The sequence below is a fragment of the Pantherophis guttatus genome, chromosome 7, assembly GCF_059756535.1.
Source record: "Pantherophis guttatus breed Tessera chromosome 7, ASM5975653v1, whole genome shotgun sequence".
NCBI classification, from domain to species: domain Eukaryota; kingdom Metazoa; phylum Chordata; class Lepidosauria; order Squamata; family Colubridae; genus Pantherophis; species Pantherophis guttatus.
In genome coordinates, this window is record NC_142069.1 from 86,463,289 (window position 1) to 86,479,701 (window position 16,413).

General features: G+C 44.7%; 1 protein-coding gene across 9 annotated transcripts in view; it reads right to left on the bottom strand.

The window, feature by feature from the left end:
* The window catches only part of SRPK2 (SRSF protein kinase 2), a 138,350-nt gene that overhangs the window by 111,813 nt on the left and 10,124 nt on the right, over positions 1 to 16,413 (bottom strand). For 2 of the 9 annotated variants that reach the window (XM_060692668.2, XM_060692674.2), the window contains exon 1: positions 890 to 1,094. The exons of 6 other annotated variants lie outside the window; for them this stretch is intronic. In XM_060692668.2, coding sequence (XP_060548651.1) covers positions 890 to 1,031 — 142 coding nt within the window. In that variant the 5' untranslated portion in view covers positions 1,032 to 1,094. Of the gene's footprint in view, positions 1 to 889; positions 1,097 to 16,413 lie in introns of those variants that run through there. One more of the 9 variants, XM_060692669.2, reaches the window with a different exon arrangement.

A 16,413-nucleotide genomic window follows, 5' to 3' on the forward strand; every position in this document is an offset into this window, starting at 1 on the left:
AGAACAGCGAGGGAGGGGGAAATCAGCTGTGCACCGCGACTGAGATGAGCTACAAAGCAGGAAATAAAGGACAGGATAGAGCGGGGGCAAATGGGCAGGGCCAACTGATTGTCGGCGCTACCAGTTCGTCTGAAACAGTCTGAACCGGCTGAATACCACCTCTGGACATAGCGCAGTGAAAGAGACGGACAAAGGGGTAAGACCAGGCTGTGCACTAAACCTATACGCTGAATATATATGAAGGGAAACAGAATTGGAAAAAAGGTGAATGTGGTTTTAAAATCGGGAGGAAGAAAACATTAATAATCTACTCTTTCATTAAGTGGCTCTGGGATTTAATTTGGCAACGGTTTTAGTCATCGTTGTGCTTCAGAAAAGACCATTTAAACCATACATACAACTATCCTTAAACCTCCTAAAAAAAGTAGATAACAATAGCACGTAGACTTATATACCGCTTCACAGTGCTTTACAGCCCTCTCTAAGCCGTTTATTGCCCCCAACAATTTGGGTCCTCATTTTGGGTCAGCCTATTGCCCCCAACAATTTGGGTCCTCATTTGACTGACTTCGGAAGGATGGAAGGCTGAGTCAACCTTGAGCCTGGTGAGATTCGAACTGACAAATTGCAGGCAGTCTGCAGGCCGACAAAAGTAACCCGCAGTACTGCACTCTATCCACTGCGCCACCCTGGCGTCTCGTTTTCAATGCAAGATTGTCCTTTAAATCAGGGATCTCCAAACTTGTAAACTTTTAAGTCGTGTGGACTTCAGCTCCCAGAATTCCTCAACCAGGCATCCTGGGAGTTGGAGTCCACAAGTCTCAACGATGCCAAGTTTGGAGACCCCTGATTTAAAACCAAGTGGTACAAATAAAAAAAACGTTCTTACCTAAAACAACATCGAGAAATGCACAGCTGTTCTGTGGGTTTCCTACGGTGCTTGATCTCCCAGAATTCAGCGTGTTTCCATACTTCTGAGGGTTCACTTCTCGCCGTCCATGTCTTCTTTCTACCTTTCTACCCCGTTCCATGTATCTTTTCCCCTCAGGACTGCACAGTTAAGTTTTCTTTATCTTACATATCTTGTCTGAGCAGCTAGTTTTTTAAAAAAATCCCTTTGTTTATTGAATATATTATGACATCAGAAAGTGCTGAGCTGCTGAAAGACGCAGGGGCCTGTGAAGTGGGCTTTTTGCATAATAACTGGAGCTGCTGTTTGGTTACTGATCCTGGCTTGAGAGAATTGTTACGTTATTCTGTCCAGATCAGGGGAAGTGGTAGCGGCGCAGCGGCTAAGACACCGGGCTTGTCTACTGGAAAGCCGGCAGCCCAGGTTCGAGACCTGAGCATCACACAACCGGGGGTGAGTTCCCGTCCTCACCTCAACTCCTGCCAACCTAGCAGTTCGAAAAGCACGCCAATGCGAGTAGATAAATAGGTACCACTTTGTGTGGGAAAGTAACAGCGCTCCGTGATATCATGCTGGCCACATGATCGCAGAAATGTTTTCGGACAACACTGGTGTAATGGCCTTGAAATAGAAATATGCGCTACCTCCTAGAGCAAGGGTGTCAAACTCAATTTCTTTGAGGGTTGTGTTTCACCTTGCGGGGACAGGGGTCTGTGGGCAGAGTCGGCATGGCCAGTTGGACGTCACTTGTGTCAGGGGCGCCTGTGGTGGCCTGAGCACTCTGCCAGTGGGCTCCTGAGTTCTGTTTTCAGCTGTGATGGCCTCCTGAAACCCTCTGCAAGCAAAAATGGAGCTCGGGAGGGCCGCACCCATTTTCGCTGGCATAGGCACCGTGGGCCAGTCCTTCGCTGTCCCAACTACGGACCCCAAAGAACGCAGCACACACAAAGTCCGTTCAAACCTTAATTTACTGAATAAACCAGTCTTTTATAACAACGGCTCTTAATTAATTGCATTAACAGCCGCCAAGAATTTAAAGAATAATAACTGAAAACTTACTATGGTTGGCAGAATGCCCAGAAGCAATTTGCAGGAAGCTGATAAGCAAGATAAGACAGGAAGGTATGTGAACGAAGTTGTTCCCTGCAAATTGCTTCAGTCGGCGTTCCTCCTTAAATAGGCTAAGGGAGTGGCCAATTAGCCCCAAGCCTTACTCTCGAGAAGATCTCCTCCTGAGGAGCCACGCCTGCCTTTTGGCAGCTCTGCACGCCCGTGCATCGAGAAGAGGCTTCTCCTCTTCACTTATGGGAGCTTCTGAAGGCTCTGGCTGAATCCCCACCTCTGGCACCACATCTTCTCCAGCCTCCTCATTGTCCTACTCGAATGCCAGTTGCACAGGCTGCTGGCGCAGCACCACACCAACCTCCTCGCTGTTGGAATCTGCTACTAGCTGCACAGGCCACATACGGGCCACAACAGGCAGCCCACGGTGGCTTCCAGATCTAAGCCCGGGATGCTTCCAGATCTAAGCACCCCACAGGCGAGATGCGGTCCACAGGCCTTGAGTTTGACACCCCAGTCCTAGAGTCAGCAACATCCAGCAGAGTAAAATCCGCAGGGACTCCTTTACCTTTTACTTTACCAGGTCAAGAGAGAGCAAACCAAAAGGTTAATGATCTTCATGCCCCTCCTTCAACCCTCTGTGTTCAGTGCTCAATCAAAGGCTGTGACTTACGGATGGCTGAGCTAGGAAGGAAGCTAACAAAGAGGGGCAGCGTAGACGTCTAATAATAAAATTCTCCAAAGCACCTGAAGACAAGACAAGACAAGAAGCAACAGATGGAAACTGATCAAGGAGAGAGAATCTCCCCCACTTCAACCAGGTTGTGTAGAAGTCATGCAAAACCCCATACATGGGGGGGGGGGTGAGGGGGGCATGATAGAATTATGACACCTGTATCTCTCTTTTATGAGACCATAAGAGAAGGTAGGTTGAATTACCATTCTGACGGTTCTGAAAAGGAGATATGGTAAATACTAAAAGGACTACAGGCAGTGGTGGGATTCAGCCGGTTCGCACTACTTTGGGAGAACCGGTTGTTAACTTTCTAAGCAGTTTGGCAAACTGGTTGTTGGAAGAAATCATTAGGGCACAGAACCGGTTGTTAAATTACTTGAATCCACCACTGACTACGGGTAACCCTCGACTTACAACCACAACCGAGCCCCAAATTTCTGTTGTTAAGCGAGACATTTGTCAAGTGAGTTTTGAGAACTTTCTTGCCTCAAGAAAATTAAGTGAACCCCTCAGCGGTGGGTTTCACATTATGTTACTCCCAGTTCACCCTGCGCGCGCGCGCACGCTTGTTTCCACGCATGCGCCCAGCCTTCCGTGCATGTGCTTTGCTCACGCATAAGGCCCGAGAGCCTGGGCGGCCCACCCACAATTTCTGCTACTTGTTCAGGCGAATCAATCTGAACCGGCTGAATACCACCTCTGGAACCCCTGCAGTGGATAAGTCAGTCACCCAGTGACTAACTCAGTTAAATGAGTCTGTCTTCCCCATTGACTTTGCTTGTCCGAAGGTCGCCAAAGGGGATCATGTGAACTTGTGAACTTGAATTTTCATCCCATGATCATGGGGATGCTGCAAAGGTCGTAACTGTGAAAAACAGCCATAAGTCACATTTTTTCAGTGCCGTTGTAACTTTGAACGTTCACTGAACGAACTGTTGTAAGCCGAGGACTACGTATGACAAAATTTCATTTGGTTATGAGTCTCTCTCCGAAGGAAGGAGAGAGTTTATCCATGCATGTTACTAAAATGTCAGAGAATATCACACACACTAGATCAGAGGTGGACAATTGTGACAACTTTAGGACCTGGGGACTTCAAGTCCCAGAATTCCTGAGCCACCTCGCTCAGGAATTCTGGGAGTTGAAATCCACAGATCCGAAATTTGCCATCGTTATCCCTCCCCCACCTGCACTAGAAATAATTCTACCTGAGTCAACTTTAATAACATTCATATTAAACATCCCGAAATGTTTTGCAAGTACAGATAGTCCTTGATTTACGACCGCAATGGAACCCAAAATTTCTGTGGTTAAGTGAGACGTTTGTTAAGGGAGTTTTGCTCCATTTTACAACCTTGCCTCGGTTGTTAAGTGAATCACTGCAAGTTGATAAATTAGTAACCCGGTTAAGTGAATCTGGCTTCCCCGTCGTGTTTGCTTGTGAGAAGTTGATCCCATGACCTTGGGACACAGCGGCGGACATAAATATGAACCTGTGATCTTGGGAAACAGTTGATCTCATGCCCTTGGGACACAGCGGCGGACATAAATATGAACCCATGACCTTGGGATACTGTTGATCCCATGACCTTGGGACACAGCGGCGGTCATAAATATGAACCCGTGATCTTGGGACACCGTTGATCCCATGACCTTGGGACACAGCGGCGGTCATAAATATGAACCCATGATCTTGGGACACAGTTGATGTCATGACCTTGGGACACAGTGGCGGTCATAAATATGAACCCGTGATCTTGAGACACAGTTGATCTCATGACCTTGGGACACAGCGACGGTCATCATCTCAACTGTACACATGTTGTGTGTTGACAATAAAGGTCTGAACTGAATTAAATTGGAATTTCGATCACATGATTATGGGGATGCTGCAACGGTCACAGCTGTGAAAAAAAAAACGGTCCCAAGTTCTTTTTTTCAGGGCCGTTGTTAAGTCTGAATTTAAGTCGAGGATGACCTGTACTGTGAAGGCTGCTGCAGAAATGACATCAGATGCCACCTTTGCAATGCATAATGAACCGTTCAGAAGCTTTTTAATACACACCAAAGGCCTCACAAGGTAGCTGCAGGGAATAAACAAGACAGCTTGCATTTAAAACTAGGCAGAGATGCTACCTTTTGAGGGAATTCTGAGCAAAATGCAAATTAAATGCTCTGCCTGGGAGGAAAGGAACTGCTGCTGCGAAGAACCAGTCAATCCACCTACCGAAGAGGATGACTCATACCAAGGGACAATAAAGCCACACAGCCAGCCGGGAGAATAGTTAAGGCTGGCAGGCAGAAACTCTTATCGCCTTGACACGCGGGAGGGGAGCTTGAGAGCTAGCATCATGAAGGGATTTGATTGACTCTGTGGCAGCCAGTCATTTAATTCAAGAGAGGGAGAAGGACCGCGGAGGATTCTCAGTCATCCAGGTCACAGCTGTCTCCAAAGTGCTTTTCCAAAAAGGCAGCTGGATGGTTTTTCTCCTTGAGGAAGGAGGACAAAAACGTCTCGTTTCTCCTCCGAGAAGCTCTAGCGCAGGGATGGCTAACCTTTTTGCTGTCGCGTGCCAAAAGCGGGGGGAGCACAGTGGGGTCGCGCGCGTGCGTGCCCACACCCATAATTCAATGCCGCCCCACGCATGCGCGTATGACACCCCTCCGCTCTCCCCGCTTTTGGCATGCAATGACAAAAAGGTTACCGGCAGGCCCGGTAGGCCTGTTTTTCACCCTCCCCAGGCTCCAGAGGCTTTCTTGGAGCCTGGGGAGGGCGAAAACGGCCTTCCCCACCCCTCCGGAGGCTGGAAATGGCCCGTTTCCTGACTTCTGGTGGGCCCGGAAGGCCGAAAAATCAGATGGATTAGTGCGTACATGCACACTGGAGCTAACCTAGGGAAATGCTTGCGTGCCCACAGATATGGCTCGGTGTGCCACCTGTGGCACGCGTGCCATAGGTTCGCCATCACGGCTCTATCAGTTGCCAGGAAAGCTCATCAGAAAGGGAGAAGCTTGTACTGAGTTAGACATGGATTACAGGTAGTCCTACCCGGTAGCACAGCGGAGCCCAAAATTTCTGCTGTTAAGTGAGACAGTTCGTCAATGAATTTTCGCCGCCTTTTACAACCTTTCTTGCCACAGTTGTTAAGTGAATCACTGCAGTTGTTAAGGGAACCTGGCTTCCCTGTTGACTTTGCTTGTGAGAAAGTCGCCAAAGGGGATCACGTACCTTGGGACAAAGCCGACAGTCGTAAGTACGAACCAGTTGCCAAGCTTCTGAATTTTGATCACGTGGTTATGGGGATCAGGGGGTGGTATTTCCTACCAGTTCGCAAATGTGAGCATGCACACGCTCGACCACACATGCGCCCAGCCTTTCACACACGTGCTTTGCTGGCGTGCATGCCTTCCGCACATGCACCCATCCTCAAAAACATGCCTAAATAGGATGGCATAGAGCTGAGGGGAGTGGGCCAACCAGCGATTTCCGAACCGGCTGAATACCACTTCTAATGGGGATGCTGCAAAGGTTGGGGAGTTGAAAACCGGTTAAGAGTCACTTTTTTCAGTGCCATTGTAACTTTGAATGGTCACTAAATGAACTGTTGTAAGTCAAGGACTACCTGTACAAAGCCCCTTTGTGTAGCAAACTGGAATCCTTGTGGCCGTGAGTAAAATCCTTAGGGCTCTCAGTTTAATCAACCACCTGCTCTCGAGATGTCCAACCTTGGCAACTTTTAAGACTGTGGACTCCAATTCCCAGAATCCCTCAGCAAGCCAGCCAGTCAATTCTGGGAATTGGGAGTCTACAGGTTTGTGGACTTCAGTTCCCAGAATTATGGACTTCAACTCCCAGAATTCCCCAGCAAAGTCATTGAGGAAGCCCGGATTCACTTAACAACCGGGTTACGGACTTATCAACTGCCGTGATTCTCTTAACAACTATGGCAAGAAAGATCGTAAAATGGGGCAAAATGTCTCACTTAACAGGAGAGGTTTTGGGCTCAACTGCGGTCGTAAGTCGAGGGCTACTTGCAGGGTGGGTTTCATTTAAATCAACTCGATTTAAATCATAATTTTTAAAAAGCAACTGTCACCTCTGCCCCGCAGTGGCTGATCCATTGTTGACTCACCGACAGTCCCAATATTGCAGAATATACAGCCTCAAGCTACATAACTAAGCTCCATTTCAGGCTGAATAAACTAAATTATTAATGTACATTAAACAGAAAACAATCTTTAGAGACATTTTTACTCCAAAAGCATTTTATTAAAATAAATTTGACAAAAAAACATGATCATCTAGTTGGCAAACATTATCCAACTAGAATGACTTCAGTGCCAGAAAGTGTGAGGTTCTTTCCAAGTAAATTGGAAACTGGCGTTCTCTTTGCCGATGATGTAAAAATATTTAACTCCACCGACAATGCTGCTATTCTTCAAAAAAAAAAAAAAAACCTGATTTAAATTTTTAAAAATCCGATTTAAATTTTAAAAATCTGATTTTATTTTTTTTAAAAAAAAAGAAAATTAAAAAAACCATCGATTTTTATTTTATCCACCCCTGGCTACCTGTAGATAAAATAAAGTAAAATAATTTTTTTAAAAAAATAACGCAAGCTAAGTCTTTTCAGGAAGCCCAAAAGAGGCAACCCGTTGAACCTGTTTTATATTAAAGACGTTTTACGTTATTCCACTTCTAGATGCTAGTGAAATAGGACACTCAAAAGAGGCTACGAAATGAAGTGTAAGATAGAGCACGGATGCCACAGATGAAGATGCTTCTGAAAAGGGTGGCTGGAGGAGAATGCCTACTTAAAAGCGAATTGTGTGAAAGCAAAAGGCTAAAAGCACCACTTGCAAAAAAAAGTGTTTGTTGAAGTTGCAGAATAGCATGGAAGGGCAACAGAAATTCCACCGCCCGGATCTCCAGCAAGATAGATCTTCAGAGTGTAGAATCCAAAGGAATATACCAAAAAAGCACTTCGCTCCAGCTTGAGGGGACGGGAGGAAAGTACAGCGTGCTCTAGAAACAACTGACATCGTTACTCGCGGGAGTTAGGAAAAGTAAAACCTCAGAAGGGAACCGGTGATCTACTGACATTTATTGATCGTTTCTCCAGATCGGAAAGGGGGGAGGAGAGAAATCAATGCTAGAGAGAGTTGCGTTACAACATCCAGCAATACAGTTGGTAGAAAAGCTGGGATTTTGTGTTCAAAAAAGTGAAAGAAAATAGATATAACAAGAGGGAGGGGAGGAGAGGAGCAGGAGAGGGGAGGAGGAGAGGAGAAGGGAGGGGAGGGGAGAGGAGAAGGAGGACAATTGTAGGGTGGTTGGTGCTCTCTGAGCTTGTGGTTTTCTTGTAACTATTTCGTTACCCAACTAGTAACATGATCAGTGCTACAAGGGAGGTAGGTTGGCATATGGAGTAAAAGGAGCAGCGGGGAAGAGGAGGAGGAGGAGGAGGAGGAGGAGGAGGAGGAGGAGGGGGAGGAGGAGGAGGAGGAATACAGTATTTATGACTGTAACTTTGTTGCTTGTATCCTTATGATTTATATTGATGTTGTTCCTGATTGCCTATTTGTACCCTATGACTCTCATTAAGTGTTGTACCTTATGATTCTTGAGGAACGTATCTTTTATGTACACTGAGAGCATATGCACCGAGACAAATTCCTTGCGTGTCTAATCACACTTGGCCAATAAAAAATTCTATTTTCTTTTCTATTCTATATTGAGTAGCTGACAAAATTCCATGAACCTAGCGCAGAATGAAATGGCAGATTTCTTCGGCCGTTGTCTAGATCAAACTTTAAGCTTTCAGAATGAAGCCACCTTCTTGGCTTTGTCGTAGGCAAAAAAATAAATTAATATCGTTACACATTTCTTCTGATAGTAGCCAACATACTAGTAGCAGAAGGGCTGGGCTTTGACAATTGGCTGTCCAGTCTCTTCTTAAAAGAGACAGGTGGCGAGAGCCGAGGTGGCGCAGTGGTTAGGGCGCAGTACTGCAGCTACTTCAGCTGACTGCTAGTTCAGCAGGTCAGCGGATCAAATCTCACCGGCTCAAGGTTGACTCAGCCTTCCATCCTTCCGAGGTGGGTAAAATGAGGACCCAGATTGTTGGGGGCAATATGCTATCCGGCCAGAGTCCTCGGAGAGTGGGCGGCATAGAAATATGAATAATAATAATAATAATAATTATTATTATTATTATTATTAAAAGCCCCCAGAGATGGAGCATCCACAACCTTCTGAAGGAAAGCTTTTCCATTGGTTGATTGTTCTCACGGTCAGGAAATTTCTCCTAATTTCTAGATTGGCTCTCTCTTTCATAAATCTCCATCCATTGCTTCTTGTCTTACCTTCAGGTGCTTTGGAGGATAATAGCTTGACTCCAGGGGTGGGATTGAAAACTTTTAGCAACTGGTTCTCTGGCCGGTTGCTGGGTGGGCATGGCCATGGCCATGCGGGCGTGGCCTAGTCGGCTTCCTGCACCACAGCAGGGCGGGTTGCCCTCCCCAGGCTCCGGAGGCTTTTCTTGAGCCTCCAGGAGGGCAAAAACCGCCTCCCCTGGGTTCCGGAGCCCCTCCGACGACCGGAAATGGGCCCATTTTTCGCCCTCCCAGAGCCTCCGCGTGGGCCCTGCACTTACCTGGCATCCAAAACAGGCCACGTGGAGACTCCTGAGAAGGGTGGGGCGGGCAGGGTCAGCCAGTCCGTGCAACTACCGGTTCGTCGAATCAGATTAAAATTAACATCTGATTCGCCCGAACCGGTCCAAACCAGCTGAATCCCACCTCTGCTTGACTCCCTCCTCTTTGTGGCAGCCCCTCAAATATTGGAACATTATCATGTCACCCCGTAGTCCTTTTTTTTTTCACTAGACTAGCCATACCCAATTCCTTCAACTGTTCTTCTTATATTTTAGGCTCTAGCCCCCTAATCGTCTTTGTTCTTCTTCTCTGCACTCTTTCCAAACTCTCAACGTCTTTTTTTTATAATATGGTGATCAAAACTGGATAAAGTATTCCAAGTGTGATTTTACTAAGGCTTTGTAAAGGAGTGCTAGCACTTCATGTGATCTTGAATCTATCCTTCGGTTAACTGCATTAGCTTTTTGGCTGCCGTCGCACACTGCTGGCTCATATTTAGACGATCGTCCACTACGACTCCAAAATCTGTGTTTATCTCTCTCCACAATCACACAGTGCATTGTTATCCACTTGAGCATATTGATTTTATATTTAGGCACTCCAACTGTCAAGCTACCATGTTTCCATGAAAATAGGGCCTACCCAGAAAGTATGTTATTTTTCGGAGTATAAGACGCACCAGAGTATAAGACACACCTTAGTTTTTGGGGAGAAAAATAAGAAAAAAACTGATTGGCGGGTGGATCGGCCTCTCCGAATACCCTCAATCAGCTGTTTCCAGAGGTGAATTTTAGCAACAGGTTCGTTGGTCGTGAGCTCTGTGCCTTGCTTTTTCTGCCTCTGAAAGCCTCTAAAACAGATCTTCAGAAAAAAAAGCCTCTGAAGCTCTGTTTCCAAGGCTTTTTTTTTTTTAAAGCTCTGTTTGGAGGCTTTGTTTCTGAAGCTTCGTTTCTGATGCTTTTTTCAGCCTCTGAAATCTCCGTTTGAGAAGCTGGGCAGGGCTACATTCAGAATATAAGACACACCCAGATTTTCATCCTCTTTTTTGGGGGGAAAAAAGATCGACCCAGAGCTATGTTATTGGCTGCAGAGACATTCAGGAAAGCCTTGCCAGCCGCAGAAGTAGTAGTTCCTGAAGGCCTCTAACAGCGAAAAAGAGGCTGTGGGCGATGCACGCAAGTGAGGTGAGTCAGTGGACAACTTCCCCTGAAAATAAGACCTGGGGCCTTTTTTTGGTGGCAAAAAAAAATATAAGACAGGTCTTATTTTCGGGGAAACATGGTAGTAGTATAAGGGAGGTCAGAACCTTCAGCCATATCCTCTAATATTATTCCTTGCTCGATGAGCTCCTTTCTCCATCTTTTAATTCAATTTTTTCTTGGGTGCCCTCAAGGATATTTGTCCTTGCCATAAAGCTGTTCCTAGATCTGAGTCTGTGGACTTGAGGCATTATGTGCATTCAGAGATCCAATGGCAGAAAGAAGACGCATTTTCTGAGGGCAATAAGGTGCCTGCAGCTACCTTTACTACTATTAAAAGCAATCTGTTGAAAAAGCAGTGAGAAATTGCTCATCTTTTGGCAGAAATGGTTACTAATCAAGTCACCAAAAGTTGTAACCCTATGCATTCTGGTATGGAAGAAACCTAGATACACCCTATCAAAGTTCTTGACTCCAAAGTGCACATGTATACCTCCAAAATAAAAAGATAACGAAAAAAATAAACCCAAACGAACGATAGATGCAAGGAAAAGGTATACAGTGAATATTCACAATCTGAACCGTGTTGCCACAGAAACAACCCAGTTGTACAACATGTCATGCACCGATAAGAAACTAATTCAAATAAAGTGACAGATCTTGAAACAGCATCGGAGAAGGAGGGAAATCCGAACAGCATTACAGCTAGTCCCCAACTTACAACGACAATGGAGTCCAACATCTCTGGACTGAGTTGTCTCTTATTCCTCTGAATGTACTCCTGGTAATCCAGCCTACCTACTATATTTCAACACAAATGTGCAGAAAATGTTAGATATACTGGATGATAGAATGAGGAGGGAGTGGTGCGGTGGCCTAGAGGTGGAGCTCTCGCCTCACAATCAGGAGGCTGTGAGTTCAATCCTAGGTAAAGGCAGATATTTCTCTCTCTGGGCACAATGAGAATATACCTGCTAAACAAAACTCCGCGTTGGCAACAGGAAGGGCATCCGGCCAGTAAACACTCAGCGCCATTCAGTTGCCTAAGACTCTTACCCGCAAGTGATTACGGGGTCTTTAAAAGAAAATGATAGAATGAGGGCGTTTTTAAAAATCAAGGCGTCCAAAAGAGCACGGCATTTGTTTGATAAGAAAGAGGAAACAAAAGCAATCTGCATATTTGATGAAAAAAAGAGCAAATTGGTGAATCTGCATATCTCGGCAAATATTTTTTTTTTACTAAAAATGAGGAAACGAGCGGGGAAATTTTAAGACATGCAAATGACGCTAACAAAACTTACATAGAATGTGCTTTGAGGAATGAATATCCATACCATACTATAAATAATATCCTGAATTATTTTTCCAAGCTGGTTAATTAAAGGATACCATAACAAACTATTATACCCACAACAACTCTTCAGACTTAGCAAAGCAACTATGAGCCAATTTATGCTGCAACTTTGAGGGCGTTCAAGACCTATTCACTTTAGAAGTGGCATATCTGTTTCTGTTCCCATTTTTTGTTTCTATTTTTATTTTCATATCTACCTAACCAAAACAAACAATTCAGTCCTCAGAAGGGATGTTATTCATATTTTGGTTATTTTTTTAAAACAACTACAACACAGTTTTAACAGTTCTCATGAACAGTCTCTCTCTTACTTGTTCACTCTTTAAACACATTTTAATTAGACTTTTAAAACTTCCTTCCTATGGGCAATTTTTTTTTTAAAAAAAATGTAAAATGTAACCAAGGTTTTGTCAAGCTTTAATCTTTGTATTTTAATCTCATTTTCATTTAATTTTCAAGTTAATATGTTGCCACCTACTGGTTCACTCTGTTAACTGATATCTAAACAAGAACTTTATAAATAACTATTTCTTTCCCTTATATTCCCCTCTACATTGGGGGCGTCAAACTCGATTTCGTTGAGGGTCACATCAGGGTTGTGTTTGACCTCAGAGGGCCGGGTGGGCGTGGCCAGGGTGGGCATGGCCAGCTCAATGTCATTCATGTCAGGGGGTGGGGAAGTCGCCTGTGGCGGCCTGAGCAGGGCTGGGGGAATCCACTATCTTCTCCAGCGGAGGAACGCAAGACCAGGGAGGGTGCCAAACCCTCGTCCTCCAGAGCAGGGGTCTCCAACCTTGGCAACTTTAAGACTTGTGGACTTCAACTCCCAGAGTTCCTCAGCTTGAGTAACTCTGGGAGTTGAAGTCCACAAGTCTTAAAGTTGCCAAAGTTGGAGACCCCTGCTCCAGAGGAGCCTCCCTGTCCCCCTCAGGCCACGCAGAGGACCCCAGACGGCGGAGCAGGCTGTCCAGAGCCCTAGACAGGAGAGGGCAAGTGCCCAGCCTGGCCCTCAAGCTTCCAGGGCAATGAGACCCTGAGCTCCGTTTTCGGTTGCGACACCTCCTGCAGCGGTCTGCCAGGGAAAATTGAGTTCGGGAATGTGGCGTGCGGCCTTCCCAAGCTCCGTTTTCACTGGCAGATCACTGCAGGAGGCCGTCGCAACCGAAAACGGAGTTCCCAAGCTCCTTTTTTGCTGACAGAGCGCTGCAGAAGGCCGCCCCCCCCCCGCCCCGAGCTCCATTTTTGCGGGCAGAGGCACTGCGGGTCTCTGCCAGCAGAGGCACTTTGGGCAGCCCCACGGGCCAAATCTAAGCACCCCGCGGGCCAGATCTGGCCCCCCAAACCTTGAGTTCGACACCCCTGCTCTACATCCATTCATCACCACCAGAGGATTCTCTGCAATATTTATCACCACAGAATGTCAAAACAATGTTAATAATAAGTTGAGGACTACCTGTCTTTTAACCTTGTATTTTACATTTTAAGTTTTACATTGTACAGGTAGTCCTTAAGGTACAACCGCAATTGAGCCCCAAATTTATGTTGTTAAGTGAGAAATTCGTTCAGTGAGTTTTGCCCCGTTTTGTGACTTTTCTTGCCACGTTTACGGTTAAGTGAATAACTGCGGTTGTTAAATTAGTAACTCGGTTGTTTTAAGTGAATCTGGTTTCCCCCCCCCACAATCCACTTGGCTTTTCAGAAGGTCACAAAAGGGGATCACGTGATCCCGGGACATTGCAACCGTCATAAATGTGAGTCAGTTGTCAAGCTTCTGAATGTAAATCAGCTGGCTGCTGCAATGGTCATAAGTCTGAAAAACTGTCGTGAGGTCGTAACTTGGAACGGTCACTGAATGAACTGTTGCAAGTCGAGGACTACCTGTATAGTATGCCCTTATTTTAATTGTGATGTTTCTGACACAAAAAAACAAACGAACTGCCCAAACCCCAAGTAGATTTAATTCCTTTTTTCTGGAGTTACTTTTCTGGAATTACCAAACATCTGGAAGTATATAAGAAACTTTCATTTGGGACCAACGATCAACTACAGGACACAAGCACAACGTGGTTTAGCAAGGCATGGCTTGCCAAAGACACAAAAAAGAGGAAAAAAATGGGGATTTGGCAGCCCTGAGATTTCTGTAATGGTTGCACAGCATGAAAATCCTTAGAACATTTTGTCCTGCTTGTTTTTATGCGCTGCTCTAACTTACCAAAGCCTCCATTTCTGTCAAAGAATTATTTTGAAAGTCTTTCGCAGTTGTAGATGAAATGGAAAACCTGGAACGCCAAAATAAAACCGCCTCCCTTTACAAAGTTACAATGGAAAAATGCGTGAGCGATTCATGTTTCAAAAGAACAAAACCTGAAACGTTTCAAAAGTGGGTGATTTCTTTATATCTCTCATCTGTAATTTTGTTCATCCTAACTTCAGAAAAATTGGCCCGGGGGATATCAGTCCTATCAACGTTTTGTTCTAGATATCCAAGTTTAAACACTTCGCAAGCAATGTTGCAAATATGTGCTTATTTCTGTTTGCTTTCCTTGATCGATACAGAAAAGTTAAATAAAAAAAAGAATTCCTTTAAGTCAATTTTTGTATTGATTGGGAGATATACAGCCCTCAAAACCAATGAATACATCAACCCTGTCAATGGTTTGTTACAGATATCCAAGTTTAAACACTTTGCAAGCAATGTTGAAAATATATGGCTATTTACTAAACTAGTTACTAAGTCTGCATTACTATTAATCTTCTCATCATTCCTATCACCCATCTCCTCCCACTTATGACTGTATGACTGTAACCTTGTTCCTAGTATCCCTAATATTTATATTGACTGTTTCCTAATATGATTTGATTGCTTATTTGTTCCCTATGACTATCATTAAGTGTTGTACTTTATGATTCTTGACGAATGTATCTTTTCTTTTATGTACTCTGAGAGCGTATGCACCAAGACAAATTCCTTGTGTATCCAATCACACTTGGCCCATAAAGAATTCTATTCTATTCTATTCTATTCTGTTTGCTTTCCTTGATGGATATGGAAAAGTTCAATAAAAAATAATTTCCTTAAGTCAATTTTTTGTATTGATTGAGAGATATACAGCCCTTAACACCAATGAATACAACAACTACACTTATGGGTCACAAAATTAAATATTTATTTATTTATTGGTTTGATTTATATGCCGCCCTTCTCCAGAGACTCAGGACGGTTTACAATGCGTTAAGCAATAGCCTTCATACTTTTGTATATATCTGTTTAGTAGGGCTTTTGGGCCCCCCTAAGCGGTGTTCTTTTTTATACAAAGTCAGTTTATTGCCCCCCACAATTCGGGTCCTCATTTTATCTACCTCGGAAGGATGGAAGGCTGAGTCAACCTTGAGCCTGGTGAGATTTGAACTCGCAGTAATTGCAGGCAGCTGGCAGCTAAGTGCTACTTAACAGCACTTTAGTCCGCTGCACCACCAAGGCTCCTTATTAAGCCAGAAAAACCTCTTAGGGCTGTTCCTTAAGACAAAATACTTGAAATAATGTGGAATGAAACATGCTTAGGTAAAATTCCAAGCTTGGATAACAAATCTTGTGTGTATTTAACAGCCACAGCTAAATATCTCAAATATGTTAGCCGCCTGAGTTTGCAAAATACCAATTAAAAAAAAAATTAATGTGTCCATCGAATCTTTCTGAAGTAATACTTATTATTATAGTAAACAATGGGTGGAGCACACATAAATGAGGTAATGACATTTTAATAATGCAACTATTCAAACTGACCACTTCCTTTTTTTTTTGGAAACCACAAAAGGAAGGCAGCTATTCCACTGCCAGCACAAAAACAATTTAGCTGGCCAACTGAGAATAAAGTAGTATTTTTAATTAATGATATATAATGACATAAAAGTCAGTCAGTCTCAGTCTCTTCCTCCCTTCCTCCCTCTCTCTCTTTCTCTCTCTCTCTATATATATATGTTTGTTGTTGTTGTTAGTTGTGAAGTTGTGTCCGACCCATCGCAACCCCATGGACAACATTCCTCCAGGCCTTCCTGTCCTCTACCATCCTCTGGAGTCCATTGAAGCTCACGCCGACGGCTTCAGTGACTCCATCCAGCCACCTCATTTTCTGTCGTCCCCTTCTTCTTTTGCCCTCAGTCGTTCCCAGCATTGGGCTCTTCTCCAGGGAGTCCTTCCTTCTCATTAAGTGGCCAAAGTATTTGAGTTTCATCTTCAGGATCTGGCCTTCTAAAGAGCAGTCAGGGGTTGATCTCCTCTAGGACTGACCGATTGGATGGCCTTGCAGTCCAAGGGACTCGCAGGAGTCTTCTCCAGCACCAGAGTTCAAAGGCCTCCATTCTTTGGCGCTCAGCCTTCCTTATGGTCCAACTTCCACAGCCATCCATTGCAACTGGGAAAACCGTAGCCTTGACTATACGCACTTTTGTTGGCAGGGTGAGGTCTCTGCTTTTTAGTATGCTGTCTAGATTGGCC